This window comes from Cucumis melo, chromosome 6, assembly GCF_025177605.1.
Source record: "Cucumis melo cultivar AY chromosome 6, USDA_Cmelo_AY_1.0, whole genome shotgun sequence".
Classification (NCBI taxonomy): domain Eukaryota; kingdom Viridiplantae; phylum Streptophyta; class Magnoliopsida; order Cucurbitales; family Cucurbitaceae; genus Cucumis; species Cucumis melo.
In genome coordinates this window covers 27,614,944-27,631,874 of record NC_066862.1, presented here as the reverse complement: position 1 = coordinate 27,631,874, position 16,931 = coordinate 27,614,944, and the positions used below count along the sequence as shown (strand labels likewise).

The 16,931-nt window shown below is 35.8% G+C and overlaps 2 protein-coding genes across 4 annotated transcripts; one reads left to right on the top strand and one right to left on the bottom strand.

Annotated features, from left to right (window-relative positions):
- The first annotated feature begins 3,923 nt into the window (after positions 1-3,923).
- On the top strand, positions 3,924-10,061 carry LOC103490653 (ubiquitin domain-containing protein DSK2a-like). Of its 2 annotated transcripts, XM_008450263.3 has the most exons (8): positions 3,924-4,600; positions 4,813-5,583; positions 5,840-6,051; positions 6,130-6,243; positions 6,395-6,450; positions 8,667-8,695; positions 8,913-9,002; positions 9,492-10,061. In XM_008450263.3, the coding sequence occupies exons 1-8, from the start codon at positions 4,357-4,359 to the stop codon at positions 9,638-9,640; spliced, it is 1,665 nt and encodes a 554-aa protein (XP_008448485.1). In that variant the 5' UTR covers positions 3,924-4,356; the 3' UTR covers positions 9,641-10,061. The 2 variants fall into 2 exon arrangements, with proteins under 2 accessions (XP_008448485.1, XP_050942318.1); XM_051086361.1 differs by lacking the exons at positions 8,667-8,695; positions 9,492-10,061 and having other exon boundaries at positions 4,121-4,600; positions 8,913-9,000.
- A 906-nt stretch (positions 10,062-10,967) lies between these two features.
- Positions 10,968-14,382, bottom strand: LOC103490652 (WUSCHEL-related homeobox 13). 2 transcript variants are annotated; one of them, XM_008450261.3, is made up of 4 exons: positions 14,089-14,303; positions 13,183-13,425; positions 11,799-12,311; positions 10,968-11,422 (listed from the first exon to the last, which is right to left on the bottom strand). In XM_008450261.3, exons 2-4 carry the CDS (start codon positions 13,418-13,420, stop codon positions 11,328-11,330), a joined length of 846 nt encoding a protein of 281 aa, XP_008448483.2. In that variant the 5' UTR covers positions 13,421-13,425; positions 14,089-14,303; the 3' UTR covers positions 10,968-11,327. The 2 variants fall into 2 exon arrangements, with proteins under 2 accessions (XP_008448483.2, XP_050942317.1); XM_051086360.1 differs by having other exon boundaries at positions 13,183-14,382.
- Positions 14,383-16,931: the final 2,549 nt, after the last annotated feature.

The window sequence follows — 16,931 nt, the reverse complement described above, 5'->3', positions numbered from 1 at the left end:
GCAGTGAGCGAGGATTATTTCCGGTCACGAATTCTTACTGCGACCACTAGAATCAACGAGACTGGGATGCTTGGCAATTGATGAAGGGAAAAGCCAAGACTAAGTCCCTGGATGCATTATATCCTGGAGAATCTACGGTCGTCGCATGGTGAGATCAATTATGGCCATTCAAACAAAGTGTAACGTCCCGAATTTTCGAGGTAAATTTTATCTTTTTGCGGGGATACGATTTTTTTTTTTTTTGAATTTAATGTTTTGTAAATTGCTATAATAATAATATGATATTAATTATATTATTAATATTATTTTTTATTATTATTATAAATTATTATTGTTATTATTACTATTATTTAATATTATTATTATTATTTAATATTATTATTACATTATTATTAATTAATATTATTATTAATTATATTATTATTATTATTATTAAATATTATTATTATAATTATTATTTAATTTAATATATATATATATTAAATAATTCCTTTTTTTAAAAAAAAAAACCCTAGCGCGCGCGACTGCACCCCCCCGAGCGCTTCGTCTTCTTCTTCCTCATCCTCACGCCGCCGCCGCCTCGCACCCATTCCTCTTCCGTCACGCACGCCTCCGCCTTCGTCCGTGTCTCCTCGTCTTCTTTCCGTCGAGCCGCGTCTCACATCGAAGCTTCACCTGCAATCGACGCCGTCGGCCGACTGTTGTCGTTGAGCCATCGCGACAACCGACCTCCTTACCGCCCCTCCGTTCGACACCGGATCTGTATCCGACTCCAATCGCCGCCTCCGGCGCTTCCTTCTCCTCATCCCGTGTACTCGACGCAGCCCAGAACAACCGAGGTGAGCAACTCCGTTTCGTCGCCGTTCGTCCATGATTCAGTCGTTGTCGGGTGGAGCAAGGAGTCGTACCCGAGCCGCGACCCCAAGCCGACCCGAGCCGCCGATCTATACCAAGCCGAGTCGGGTGTTGAGTCGCGAGCCGCAAGCCGAGCCGCAAGCCGAGTTGAGCCGAGCCGCGAGCCGAGTTGAGCCGAGCCGAGGCCAAGCCGAGCCGAGCCAAGGGTGAGCCGAGCCGAGGGTGAGCCGAGCCGAGCCGAGCCGAACGCCTCCAAGCCAAGCCGAGCTCCCTGTTCACCGAGCCACCTAAGCCTTCCTTCCTCCACTCCGGGTCACGGTGAGTTTTCGGTAAGGATTGTTTTGATGATTTTCCATAATGTTGCTATATCCGATTCGAGTTGGATATTGGAATAAGCTTTGGTCCTATCTTCCATCTCTTTAAGGTATTAAGGAGTTGACGTTTAAGTTCTCGGATTTCCGCGGCAGACTTGGTTGGAGATAGCTTTCTTTTCCTTGGGTAAGTCAACGGGTGTCGCTTCGGACCTTTTAAAACGACTTCTACTAGAGTCATCAACTAAAACCTTTGTGTTTTCGTTTAGGTCGATCCGTTGAGCGTGGATTCGATCGAGGGGCATAACCGAGTATCAGGTAAGGGTTTTCCTACTACTGGACCTCGGATCGAGGCTGGAAACGTAGTAATCCACAGGGGATTACACGTTAGTGACTGTACTGAATAACTGTATGTGTGTTGACTGTTAAGCACTGTTATTATATTTTGTCTGATGTAAATGTACTATGACTGCTAATTGTAGATTGAGATTTTATGTTGATGGACCTTGAAGTTACGGTTCAGTATGTAGTAATCATTGGTCTGGATGTTGATCATGGAGTTTGGACGGGGAAGGACAGTGAGTCCGGTTTTGGTTGGTTAGTTGATTGGGTCTAGGGTTTTCCCTAATGGTGTGCGAATTGGTGACGCGTATAGCAACTGAGGGTGTAGTTGTTTAAACCTATACTATCTGACTGACAAAGCCTATGGCGGAACTGTAATATGAATGTCGTTGGGGTGTGACTGTTGTAGACGGTTTAGTATGGACTGAGGGGTAACGGTTAGCTTCATCTATGGGGTAGTGTGCCTTATGGATATGTGCATCCTTCGGGAGCACTAGACTGATGTGTGCATCCTTCGGGAGCACTAGACTGATGTGTGCATCCTTCGGGAGCACTAGACTGATGTGTGCATCCTTCGGGAGCACTAGACTGATGTGTGCATCCTTCGGGAGCATTAGACTGATATGTGCGTTCTACGGAACCACTAGACTGTTATGTAGGGTACCCCCGAATAGGAAGTTAACTGTTGTCCCCTAACGGGCCCAGTAGTGGGTCCCTTACTGGATATGTTTATACTCACCCTTTTCTCTTCTTTAACTTTTCAGGTAAGGGCACAGCGAGGGGCAGACCGACGAGAGGCAGGAAGGATGTGTGAAGGCCATATGGACGCGTCTGGTTTTCTTATTGCTTCCGCTGATGTTTTTTTTTGTTAGAATATGTGGTTTTGTGATTTTGAGTTGATGACCTGAGTTTTTTATTTGAAACTTTTGTGACTGTGATTTAAAATAGGGCCCGATACTGTTTTTTGTAATATTTCTAACGTTTTAAGAAATCGTAACCGGTCCGTTATGAATTTTATGTTGTGTGGTCGAGTTTTGGTATTAAGTAGTGACCTCAGCTTAGTCCGGAAAGTTGGGTCGTTACACAAAGTCAGATGACGTCATCTTTCTTAAAAAATAAGTTACCAAAAGATGCTTGAAGACATTGGCAGACATATCTTTTCAACTTTTCTTTAATTTACATTATTATATCTTGTTTGTTTGTAATTTTTGCTTTTTCGATTTGTATTTCAGTCACTATTAAGTATCTTTTCAAATTACGAAAAAATAAGGATAAGTAGGGGTCTTGTCCCACCCAAAAATTATCATAATCTTTTACTTTTTAAAAAAGAAAGATAAGATGGCAGACAAGACGTCTTTCTACTTTTGTAAATTATTGTTGATATGTGTTATAATCTGTATGAATAGATGATATCTCGGTGGGAGATACATTCATCTATATAAGGACACGTCCCTCAACCTTTAATGGTATCATTTTAATAGAGGATTGTTGTAGTGAAAAGTACACAAACTAATTATTGGTTAGTTTTGTTAAGATTAGTCAACTTTAATCAAAACGTGGTGTTGGTGGGTTGTCGTTTGATTTTTAATAGTTTGAACTTTGAAGTCCTCAATTCATCATTTCATTGACAATGATCGTCTATGTTTAGTTTGCTTCAACCATTTGATAGATAATGGTTAGATCCTCAAACAATTTAAGTTTGGATATGGTTTGAAAAATTTGTTTGGTGTGATCTCATTCACTGTGTTTGTTGCGAGTGTAATACGCATGTTTACCACCCTGCCAACAAGATTAGTCTAGTTATTCGATATGAGGTGTCTTTTTTATTTTTATTTCAAGTGGCTTGAGAATTCTTACGAGGAACCCAAATCGTGATTTCTCCGTGTGACATTTTTCTAGTTACCAGTGCTTTATTTTATGCATTTGGTTGGTTTTTGCCTTTATTTTGTTTTCTTCTATTTATGCAGTAATTATTTGTGTTTTGCTGCGAGGATATGTTTAACAATTTAATATCAAGATATTTTTACGTGAAAAAGTTAATGTCAAGTATGCTTTTTGATTTTTACTTCACAATGAACAATTTAATTATTCTTTAACAAAATAATTGAAGTCTTCTCAAGATCATAGAAGCTAATTTATAGAAAAATATCCTTAAACTATGTGGTATTTTTCTAAAATTACATGGAATTACAAAATTTCAACAACACCCTTAATTTAAAAAAGAAAGTTAAAAAAATACATTTACAAATTGATTTTTGGATGAAAACATTTAATTATATTAAAAAGCTACCCATAAAACTTGAAAAAGTTGCACCAATACCTCTAACTTCTTATGGAAACAATTAATAAAAATTCTCTTTGATTTATAGTTTTATATATTCGAAACAAAAAAATGTTGAAGAATAATTTATTTAAAAATAAAAAATATATAAATGAAATAAGATCGTATAAATCAAGTGGAAAGATGGAATGGCGGGAGTGTATTAAACGCGCCAATTAGGGGCGTGATAGATATGTATGAATTTCTTGGCTCTCTTATTTTTGGTTATTAATATATATATATATATATATATATATATATATATATATATATTATTTTTAATTTTGGGTGTGAAATAATTAATGTCACCAAAACATTTGAGAGAGTTTGCTGGCAATTGGTTCCGTTCCACGATAGAGAGATCAGCTGCTGCCATCGATTCAACGTAGATTTTGGAGGGTTAGGGTTTCTAATCTCCATTCATTTCCCCTTCTTCCCTTCCATTCCTTTCTTTTTTCTTCTTCTTCTCTAATTCTCTGTTATCTCTTCCACTCCTCCCCCGCCTGGGAGGGAATAAATTACACTACTATGGGTGGTGGCGGCGATGGAGCTGTGTCCCCTCCCAGCGACACGACCTCTTCCGATGGACTCAAAGTCAACGTCAACATTCGATGCTCCAATGGTTCCAAGTTTTCTGTTCTCGTTAACCTCGATTCAACCGTTGGATCCTTTAAATCCATCCTTTCCCACCAGAGCGAGGTTCCCGCCGATCAGCAGCGTCTCATTTACAAGGGTCGGATTTTGAAAGATGATCAAACCCTACAAAGCTACGGTGCGTTTTCTATTGCATTCAATTCTCGATGCTTACAAATCTGGGTTCTTATTGTTTCTGATTTTGTTGTTCTTGGCATTGTTTTCTTTTTCCTTTTTAGAATTTTTAATTTCTGTGCATTTTCTGATTAACGGGATGTTAGGTTCTTGATGTATTGTCTCGAAGTCCCTTGTTTCTCTACAGTAAATTTTTCGCACGATTTTCTCTGTTAGGGTTAGAGGCAGATCACACGGTCCATTTGGTTCGTGGATCGGCACCTGCTGCCTCGCCGACCAATCCTGCTACTGCTCCTAATGCCGGCGGTCCGAACACTACTTCGAGTAACGCAAGAAGTGTTGGATCAAATGAAGGTGGAGCACCGGGGGGAGGGCTCGGTTTGGAATCTTCTATATTTCCTGGGCTCGGTTTCGAAGGGCTTGGTGCCACTGGTGGATTGTTTGGGGCTGGCCTTCCTGATTTCGAACAGGTGCAGCAGCAGCTGACCCGCAATCCAAACATCATGAGAGAAATAATGAACATGCCTGCCATACAAAACATCATGAATAATCCAGACATCATGAGGAACTTGATCATGAACAACCCTCAAATGCGTGAAATAATGGATCGTAATCCTGAGCTTGCACACATTCTCAATGATCCCAGCACTCTCCGGCAGACGCTTGAAACTGCAAGAAATCCCGAGCTTATGCGGGAGATGATGCGAAACACTGATAGAGCAATGAGCAACATCGAGTCTTCCCCTGAAGGGTTTAATATGCTTAGGCGCATGTATGAAACTGTTCAAGAGCCATTTCTAAATGCAACAACTATGTCTGGAACTGCTGGAAATGATGGCTCGAACCCCTTTGCTGCACTTTTAGGGACGGGTGGGAATGCTACTAATAATGCGACAGCCAATACATCAACTACTACTTCTGATACGGCTAATGGGTCTCCATCTCCAAATACAAATCCACTTCCAAACCCATGGTCCCCTGCTAGCAGTAAGCCCTAGTTTGTTTGGAACATTTTTATATTATTATATTTCCAAACTATTTTTAGTATTAGGCATTTTAATTGTTGCCTTCTAATTATTTCAGTATGTCATTGTTCCATATACTTGTGAAATTTCTGCTAATTTATCTGACCCTCTCCTAACTGCTTTAGAATCTAAGTTTTCCATGTATCAAATTTGCTTCCATATCTTAGTTTTAGAGCACGAAGGTATTTTACAATCATTTAACATTAGAAATTCATCAGCTGGTGGTACCCAAACTAACTCTACAAGGTCGAATCCCACTCCAAATGCTAGTGCTCAAGTTCCCACTGGTTTAGCTGGGCTTGGTCTTCCAAATCTTGAGGGCATGTTGGGTGCAACACCAGATGCTGCCGGTTTGAATCAGTTGATGCAAAACCCAGCTATTTCACAAATGATGCAAAGTGTTATGTCAAACCCTCAATATGTAAACCAGGTACTCACAGGATTTTCACTAGAATTTGAAGATGATGTCATTCTCTGTTTTCTTATAAATTATAATATCTCCTGTCAGATCCTTGGTCTCAACCCTCAATTGCGTGGCTTGCTTGATTCCAATCCTCAGCTCAGAGAGATGATGCAGGATCCTGAGTTTTTACGCCAGCTGACCTCCCCTGATACAATGCAGGTAAATGGAATGAATCCACGTGACTGCCATGTCAACACCCTCAGTCTACTTATAGTCCCTGAATCCAATTTCATCCCATGATTCCTATCTGAACTCAAGACTCTGTAAAAGGATTTGCTGATTTTTTCTGTCTCCCTGGATCTTTTTGCAGCAAATGTTTACTATGCAGCAACAACTTCTGTCACAGCTTGGTCGCCAGCCCACCTTGTAAGTAATCTAACAAAAAAACCTCATGTTCAGAAGATTTTTTTAAAGAGCTTTACCAGGACCTCGGTTTTATCTTAATGTTTTTGATAGACATGGTATTTATGATTGATTTCTCCGATGCCAAATTGAGTTGAATCAACTTTTTAATTGTTCTTTATAAGTATATCCTCTATTGTAATTATGACCCTAGGGAGTTGGGATGGGGCAAACATGCATTCAAGATATGTTTCAAACTTTTAATGCTGAATTAAAATGTACATTGATTTGATATATTGCATGTTTGGTGACGGTAGTCTAAAAGGGCTTTTTTTGGATAACCGGGAATCAAACCTCTCCAAGGCCCAAGCCTAAGATACATCTAAGATTCTTGGTATATTAAGCTCACCCAAAGGTTTGACCTTGTGACCTCTTAACTTTGAAACCAGTATGACCAACTGAGCCACCACTTATTGGCTCACTAATTATTAATAAGAATTTAAACCCCAAACTCAAAATAATTTTTCTTTTAATAATTGTTCCATTTAAATAACTCAGCGACACCACCATGAATGCTATAAAAAGGCGGCAGAAAATTTAAACTTTTCTCAGTCTCTGTTGTGATAAGTGACAACATTGCAATCCACCTCCTTGATAAAGGCCTAGGAGGTCATAGGTTCAAATTATGTTGGCATTAAATCCAAGGCCCTACGGGTTTTCTTCTCGTACAAATGATGTAGGATCAGTCAGGTTCTCTCGAGTGAAAAGAATAAAAATAAACAAGATAGCCTTCTTGCGTGGGCTTCATGATTAAACTGGTTGTTTCATCGGAAAAATGTCCAAAATATGCAGGAGATTTAAATCAGGATTACTCTTATAATAAAGTAAAGCTTTGGAAAATTATTGTCGGAAGAGTTTAAGCTTCTTATGTTTTCTGTGTATTGTTCTTTAATGAAACTACGGTAAATTACAGGACTCGGTCGAGTCAAAATTAATTCTTCAATCAAAGTATAGTGATACATGAATCAGATTTTCCTTTAAATGACCTTTTGTACACAACCAAAAAATAAAGATAATAATGATTTGAAATAGCTTATATTTGATCTCCTCGAATGTTCGAAGTATCATTATTTTTGTTAATAATTGGGCCTTTCAGCTTAAAATCCACTTGCTATGACTACCAAAAAATTTGATTTAATCAATTGTGTTTGGTCCTATCTGACCAAACTTAGAACATCCATCATGTTTTGGTTGGTAGAATGGGGAAAGGGAGAATCATTTTGCCCATTCTCTCATCAGGCACAAGTAAGAACATGAAAATTAAAGACTGGGACATGTACATCCTTATGATTGTTAGTATCTCCTTGTTACACCCATGTTGTTAGAAGGGAAAAACCAGTAATTGTGTGTTAAAACAAGAGTTTTGTATTTCTTTGGAGATGGAGACTCTGAGGTTGTCAAGCTTCTGTTAATTCTTTAGTTAGTCATCTTTTGCTAGTGATATTGTCGGTTGTTTTATTAGGTCATTACAAGTTGATCTTAAGGTCTAGTTGATGGGATTTTGCTTCATGAATTTAGCGGTTTTGAAGGGCATCTTTCATTTATCATATATAATTTTTCATTTCTTCCATGGGAACCTCTGTTTTCTTCAAAAGAAGTATATCCAAAGGAGCTATAAGTTTAATTATTAGGACCTATAGCTAAGAATCTCATTTTTGAGAGCCCTTAAACAGAGGTAAAAAAAGATCAAACATGTCTTACCATCCTGCAGTACATCATAAACACCATTTATTTTTTGCCTTGATAGCTGACTTTTCTATTGGATGGTAGTTTCCCTGGGCTGAGCCACTTCCTTTGAGATTTTTTTTTTTCTTTTGGCAAATTGCAAAATCACTCTTAAAAGTCTGGTGGTAGTTGCAATTACGCATTCAAACTTTCAATTGTAAAAATTTGACTCTCAAACTTTTAGAAATTAAAATTGGACCCTCAAAATTCCCCTCTACTCATGAAGGATGATAACCAAATAAATTTGTTTCGGATTTGGAAACTTCATCGATTTGAAAGAATTTTTTTGCTCAAATGGCGTTCATTTCATTAGCTTTGCTGACACGGTATCATTGTATGCACATTAATCCTATATAATGAATGGTCTCTTGGTATCTTTTATATTTGGTACATTTAACTGGTCTCTAGTTTTTGCAAATACTTGTTTTCTGTAATAAAATTTTTCTTTTTTGTAGGAACCCAGGTCAGACCGGTGGAGGCACAGGTAATCAACTCTATAAATAGGTTGACAAGTATTGATGTTGTGCTACCATTATGATTGGCAGTTTGAGAGTACTTGTTTGATCTAGTTTGATTTGAGTTGGTCTTACCATAATGCTCATAATGATGAACCTCTAAGTTAGCATTGTCTCTCTTTATTTGTGGGATGGGTAAATAAATTAGCACTCTTGTTTTGTTTAATATTATTCTCTTAATGATAGGAGCTGCGAACAATACGGGGTTGGAAATGTTGATGAACATGTTTGGAGGACTTGGTGCTGGTAGTCTAGCCGTGCCCAACAGATCCGATGGTTGAATCTCTTTCCTTTTGTCTATCTTAGTCAGATTATTTTGACTTAATTACAAAACATGCTCTAGAACTTGGCCTTCACCTTTGTTTAAAAGATAAATATTACTCTTGATACACCTTTTTTCCAGATATTACAATATTACTCTTGATCTTTCTTAAATGTTTGAAAACTATCTTGAAGTGGATTGAAATTTGGATATAGGATGGGTATGGTTGTTCAAATCCCAATTTTTGTTTCAGATCTCTGCCATACCGTTCTTGGATCTAACTTTTGTCCAATCTTTTGATGGATTTTTATTTCAAGTGTAGTTTTGAAACATTTATGAAAGGTGAAAAGTAGTTTTGAAACATTTATGAAAGGTGAAAAGTAATATTACAATTTTGGGAAGAATAAGCGTATTCTTTTAACAAAGTATGAAGTTCATGGGTATCTTTGTAATTTAGCCTTTTACTTTCATCTACCTTCCTCTAAATGCATTCCATTCGACAGTACCTCCGGAAGAACTGTATTCTACGCAGCTCACACAGCTACAAGAAATGGGATTCATTGACAGACAGGAAAACATACGAGCACTGATTGCCACTGCAGGAAATATCCATGCCGCAGTTGAACGATTACTGGGGAATTCAGGGCAGTAGTGGATCGATCCCATCGGCCATCGGTAGCAGCAACGCATTTGATGTGGCCCCATCAAGTGCTGACAGCTGAGGTAAGCAACATTGGAGGTGAAATTCAAGTCGATTGAGTCCAAATTTTTGGTATAGGAGCGGCAAAGTCGGGAAAACGGTCACTGAATTATATAAGGTCTCGAAGTCTTTCTCAGGTTCATGGAGTTCCTATAATACACATATTCTCTTTACATGATGACGAGGTGTCATATGAACTGTGTGGAAAATATGTTTATTTTAGATAATATTTGTTGGTTCTGTTCTTTTGGTTCTTGCAATTGAGTTGATTGGAGTTGCTCTTTTGCTAATATCAATTCCTATGGGTGCACAATGATGCTTCTCACTGTCACTCTTAAGCGCTCTATCAATAGAATACATAGAATTTAATTAATTCTCTTTCTATTTTCTTTCGGTTTACATTTATACGTTTCCTTTTTTTTTTTAATGATCATTTTATTATACATTAAAGTAGTAAGGAAAGTGAAACTTTTCTTGTTCCGACTTCTGCGGCAATGTGGAAATACCAACCCCGTTCATTCTACTGCCAAAAAAAGGCATTTATTTGCGAATGAGCTGAAGGTCATTGATTATATTGTTTAACAACTGACAAAAACTTTTATGAAATAAAACGAAACCATATATCGTTAGATGTGATTATTGAAGTAAATGAAGCAGCAATTTCAAGCTTCCAACTGTTATAGCTTTGTGTGAAAATGGTGAATGTGAAAGGTGTGTCCTCATGGTTTTGTATCTGAAAGTGTAATCTAATCGATGATAATTTGAAAGGTGTGTCCATTTGTTCACATTAGTTTACATGTATTTTGTATTTGTAATGAAATTTAAGATCACGATTAAATTCATAATTGTGATCAATTTAATAGTTCATAATTGTGATCAATTTAATAGTGTTTGAAAATTACCCAACACAAATTAGGAGATATCGTTGCAATTATAGTGTTGATGGACCCTAAATGGAAAGATCATGAGTAAACAGTTTCAATCAAATTAAGTAAGAAGGAAAAAGTTAAAAATAAGATCAAATATATAACAATATTCATGGCCTTTGAACTAAATATATTAACAGCTGTACCAAATAATCCTACCTACTAGTAGTAGTTGTGAAATAGTTAAAGCCAATAAAGGATGATTAAATAGTTTATTTAACCCTCTTAAATTTAATCATTATTGGCATTAGCTAAATTAGTTTGTTTAACTGGTCGACTAAGTAAGTTAAAATGCCTATGCTTAACTTTTTCTTTTTTAACGGTTAATACTAGAGAGAACGAGGGTGTGCCCATTCTACTATCAATTAGGATCATTTAAGCAATCATCTTTTTAATACAAACACTTACAAATGGATACCATACATTCTCTCCTCTTAAGGGGTCACGTTTAACTAACTCACAAGACTCTGAATTGCTCAATCAAATCAACCAATCAAAACTCCCAATGCTTCCAAACACAATCCAACCAAAATACATCACTCAAAACTGTATACTCCGACAATCCACGACAAGATACGAGCACACAAGTCAGCATCATTCGTCATCGTCATCACCGTCTCCTTCAATGTTAGACTAAGTGCATTCACACGAGAGCCAGAAGTCCAGCACATTCGTAATATCACAACTACACCTCGTGTTAATTGTGTAAGAATTCATGGTCGTCCCGTCATGTTGTAGCCTTCTGCTTGCTGGTAGATACTATAGTTCTCTGGCGTTTCAATCTTTCCTGTCAGCTGCTCATTCCCAGCTGAAATCCATTTCAAAAAGAAAAGCACATATTCAATTTTATATCCTCTGTGTGAAAGAGATGGAGATCCAAGCAAACAATAGTCAAATGAGGATCTTCTTAATTTATATGCACCAAGAGGTAGAAAGTTAGCAAATCATTTTTTACTTGAACATTCTTGTCATTTTGGGGATATCAAAAGAAAAAGAAGGTGATCCCTAGCAAAACAGGATTCAGAAGTTTACGTTTGTATGCTCTAATCAGTAAGTTTTTGAGAAATCGACGAGTTTAATACTTCCCTCAATCCTCCACGTAATATGACAAGACAAGGTTAAATCAGGCAAAAAGATGAGTAATAGAACATATGAAAGAGTGACAAAAAACTCTTATGGCATACCCTCATAAAAAGACATCTGGCCGAAGCTTCTTGCCGTTTTTAAACTTCCATTTGAAGGAAACAAAGTATCAGCTTTGTTGGTGTTTGGATCCAGGAAATGCAGTTCAGAACTCATCTCCGGACTCTGAAAGCACATGTCGTCCCCTAAAGGTGCAGAGGATTGATTAGTTTGAAAATCCACAGGTTTCGTCTTCTTATCTTTTGGTGATTCAACTTCTGTCTCCACTTCTGATTCGCCATAGGCAGGTGGGGCACTTTGCTGCTTTCTCTTCGATCGAGCACGCCTGTTTTGGAACCAGTTATAGACATTAGATTCAGAAATTTGGCCATGCTGCCCCAGTTCAGCGGTTATCTCTTTGATCTTTTGCTTGCTGGGAGTCCCATTCCCTTGGTCGAATATACGCTCTAAGATCTGAAGCTGCACAGGTGTCGGAGTCCACCTCTGTCTAGAAGTGATTTTGTGGCTGGAAGATGTCATCAATGGTTCACAGTACATATTACCCAACCTCATTCCTGAAAAGCAGCAAGACACAAGCTTTAAGCGAGTGCATAGAGGGAGATTCATCAGATTGTCTCCAAGATCATACAGGTGGAGTAGAAAGCAAGTTTCAAGTCAAAGGCATACTTTTACAACCATCGTAATCCAAAATCCATTAAGATCACATTATCAAAACTCTCCGATCTTCAACTGGCTTATTCAATTTACAAATAATTGTTTAGTATTGAACCCCTTAATCAATTGCTAAAGAAAATAAATCTCTCAATTACTTTTTTCTTTTCATTTTAAATTGAAAATTTTCACTTCTTCCAAGAATACTCATGAATTGGTTCTGAAAACATACACATATATTTATATAAAGTGGATTACTAAATGGTTACTAAAGCGCCTCTTAATAAAGACACACATGCTGCAAACAATGAAGGAGAGGGGAAATGGTTACTTTACGGCAGGGATGGATACCAGAGCCAAAAGGACCACAAAAAAGTTGGATAGCCATCAAGAAAAGGGAAACCGGTAGTAGTCTTAGTTACAGACTTAGATATTTGCCCTTTTTTTGAGGTAACTGTTAGCTGCTCGAAATCACCAAATATTTGCACGCATTTCCAAAATTTAAAAAAATCATGAACAAGAACAAGACCTCGAGAGGTTGCACCATAAACACATGCAATGATACAATAAAATACTAGGAATCAAAATTCAATAATCTATGAATCGAGTGGAAACTAAAAAGAGGCAATTCCAAAAAATCAAACAGCAGTATAACCAACAATACAGGGGGTAGTAGGTGTGTAAGGCTTAAACAATTAATTAGGGGGATTGGATTGAAAGAAGAAGTAGAAGAAATTAATGAAAGAGCATTTTAATTAATTTAGAGTAAGGTACCTGTGAGATCCTGGTGAGCAGTAAGGGTCTTGTGCATCTCAACAAGCTGCTCGCAAATGGTGGCGTAAACAGCAATTTGTTTGCGAAGAGTCTCCAATTGGTCGTCGGTCATGACTTTGACGTAGAGAGCCCCGGCGGCCGTTGTTCCAGTGAGGTGATGGAGATGATCGTCACAAAGAGGAGGGTTGTGGTGGTGGTGGTAAGGATTTTGCTGCTCAGGCTTTTCCCACTCCATCATAATCGCTTTAATTTGAGAGAGAACGAATGAAGAAGAAGAAGAAGAAGAAGAAGAAGAAATTAAAGAAAAGAGGAAATTGTAATTCACAAAAGCGGACGGTTAACGGGAAAGTAAAGAAACAGACAAATATGCGGGAAAGGAAAACACTCCCAAATCAATTTTTAATATTATTTTTCTTTATCTTTAAACCTAAATTAATTAATCAATTATTATTTTAATCTACTTTTAATAAAACCAATTCTCTCTCTCCTTTTCTTTTATATGTAGATTAAAATATTTCATGATTATTCCTATAATTTGTCCTTTCACACTTGTTAATCCCTACCCTAATTTATTCATTAATAACGTACAAGTAAATTTATTAGTCAGAAAATATAGTCATATTAACTTATATGACTCCTACAATACAACAATTTTTTTTTAAGTATATACTAATAAGAAAAATACTTTACTTAACAAAATAGAAAGAGGACACTATCAAATCCACCTTGGATTTGATTTTTTTTTTATCTTTTTTCCTTTATGGCAAATATTGGAATCTAAAATGGAAAGCAATTAAGCAAAATTTAATTTCCTTGTAAAAGAGGAAATAATTTGAGGGGGGAAAAAGAGCAAGAGAAAAGAAAAATCAAAATAATATATAGACAGAGAGAGGCAACCGGAAGTACCGGTGGAGGAGAGGTGATGTGTCTGAATATTCTGTGGGAGTGTCTCACCCTGAGGGTACTCTTCGGCCCAGTCAGCCTCTGACAGATTGACGTGTTATTCTGAAAGTTTGTGCGGTCTGCTACGGCGGTCGGCGGTGGACATCACGGCGGAGATAAGGAAGAAGATGTCGGAAATTTTGCAGCTTTTGACAGTGAAGGTGAAGGGTGTTTTTCTTTTTATATATTTGTGTCAGAGATTGATTGTCTTCTTGTCTTAAAAATTAAATTAAAATAAAAAAAAATGTATTATTATTTTATTTTATTTTATTTATTTAAGGGAATAATAATAAAAATGAAATATAGTATAATAATAATTAAAAGGTGGACACATGCAGGGGTCGTTGTCTGATTTGTGAATATGCATGTGAGTGTGTTAATTAATTAGACGACTCATAACCATTAATTGCATTTAGCAGATAAATACAAAACCCTTAATCATATCATATTAATATTTTCCTTTTTATTATTTTTCTTTATCCCCTTATTCCTTTCTTTTGTTTAATTAAAGATTCGGTTGGGATTTTAGTCCTCCATCTTACACTATTATATTTATTTATTTAAATTTATGATGGGATTAATGAAATCCAATTTTAGTTTCTTAATTATCTTCAATAATATAAATAAATAATAGAATTAATTGAATTAAAAAGAGAGTACAATGAAAATAAACAATTTTGAAGTAATATGTTCCTGATCAAATTGTATTGGGTCTTACAACAGAAAATTCATATGATTGTCTTTCATACCATTCGTTTGTTAGAATGAAAATGAAGTTTTAAATTGTGTGAGGTTTTAAAGTTTTTTTTATTCAAAAAAATATTCAAAAGTATATGGATATCAAGCAACCTTATTCACTAATTAAATACATTTTATTTTATATTGATAGACTTTTCTTAAAAAATTTAAGGGAGAGATTTAAACTTCTTGATACCTTAATTAACGAAACATATGTAAAATTATTATTTGAGTGATATTGCGACAATGTTATTTCATTAATTTATTGTTACAACTATATGTCGACGTAAATATCATGTGTGGACATATATGAAGGCTCTTACTTGGGTAGATCTTCATTTCTACCGACGAACTATGCGTGGACAGAATGTTAGTTTTGCCCACATAACACACTTTGTGGGTAAAAGGTTTTTTTTTTTTTTTTTTTAATTAACGTCAGTTGCATGGGTAGAAAATGCTTTTTACCTATGCGTTTACTTGTGTGGGCATTTCTATTGACTTAACATCAACAAACGTGGATAGAAAAACACTGCATGTCCATGTTTTTTCTTAAGATATGCTAACGCTTTTATGTGTGGACAAATATTGAAATTGTTGTAGTATTTATCAACAACTAATATGATTATAAAAAAAAAAGTACTAAATAACCTAGGGCATAATAATATAAATAATTCAAATGTATATAATAAAATTTTGAATAATTGTTGAATGAAGACAAAAACTATAATGGTAAAAAGTAAATGGTAACTATAAGGATCGTTATTGTCTCCTTAAAATTGTTTTGGCCAAGTCCATCATCATAATTGTTGTTTCGGTAAACAATTAAAATTAAGATGAGAGTGATGGAAGGAAACAAAATAAACAATAACCCATATTTAAATTCTCCATAAAGTAATTGAGATCACCTAAAATATATTAGTTTTCCTATTACATGAAAGTCATAATTATCAATTGCGCTAGAAACAAATTTTAAATTGTGTGTGGGACATAGAAATGAGAACAATTTTAGATAAATAATCACTAGAAGAAAATACAAGTCAAGAATGAATTTGAATAATTAAAGGCACAAAAAGTTATAGGTTAAAATTTCAAATGAGCCCATCAAACTTAGAAGATATTTTGTCCCTCAATTTCTTGAATTGCTAATTTATCTTTCAATTTTTTTTCCTTTTTAAATTATAGATCTACCTGACACAAAATTGAAATTTTGGAGTTGAAGTTGGATTAATCATAAACTAAATTTGGAAGCAAATTCAAATATAGCAATTGGGTTCAAGGTATTAACATATATAAGGCAATACAAAATTTTTTTTATAAAAATTAAGCTCCTAGAACGTATTAATGCTAGATCATATTGCTAGTAAAAAGTTATCGACAAAAGACTACATCACTCATAAAAGTATATCGACGATACACTTTGCTATATATACAATTTTTTAAAGATATTATTTTACACTTAATTATATTATTCCTAAAAATATTATCCATTATAATTATTAAAAATATATGGAATAATTTTGTAAAGTTTCAAATTTGTAAGCACATATCATACTGAGTTGGTGTAAAGCACTTTTGAAAGAAAAGAATAATCATGGGACTAAACTTGTAATTTAATTAAGAGAAATAGTTTCAAATAGAACATATCACTTATATTTACAAAAAAGTTACTATAGACTTTGTTATAACCAATTATCCCTAAAATTGATTATAATTAACCTTTAACTAATAAGGTAGAGTATGATGTAAGGTTAAAACTAGGAAAGGGAATAAAATAGGAGAGATGTTAGGAGAAGAAAGAAGGAGATTAGAAGATAAATTTGATTAATGCAATAAAAGAGAGAAAGGGAAAGGGATGATTAGCCGACAGAGCATGTGCTCCACCACTAAGCACTAAGAGAGGCAGGTCAAAATCAATGGGCGGCCAAACAATATATACTTCTCCCGTTTCCTTGCCCCCACCATTAATCATCAATCATCAATCTCCTTCTCCCTCCCTTTTTTCTAATTTACAGTGTGAACAATCATAATAACACGAAACACACACAACAGAGTTTCCTTCCATTTACATT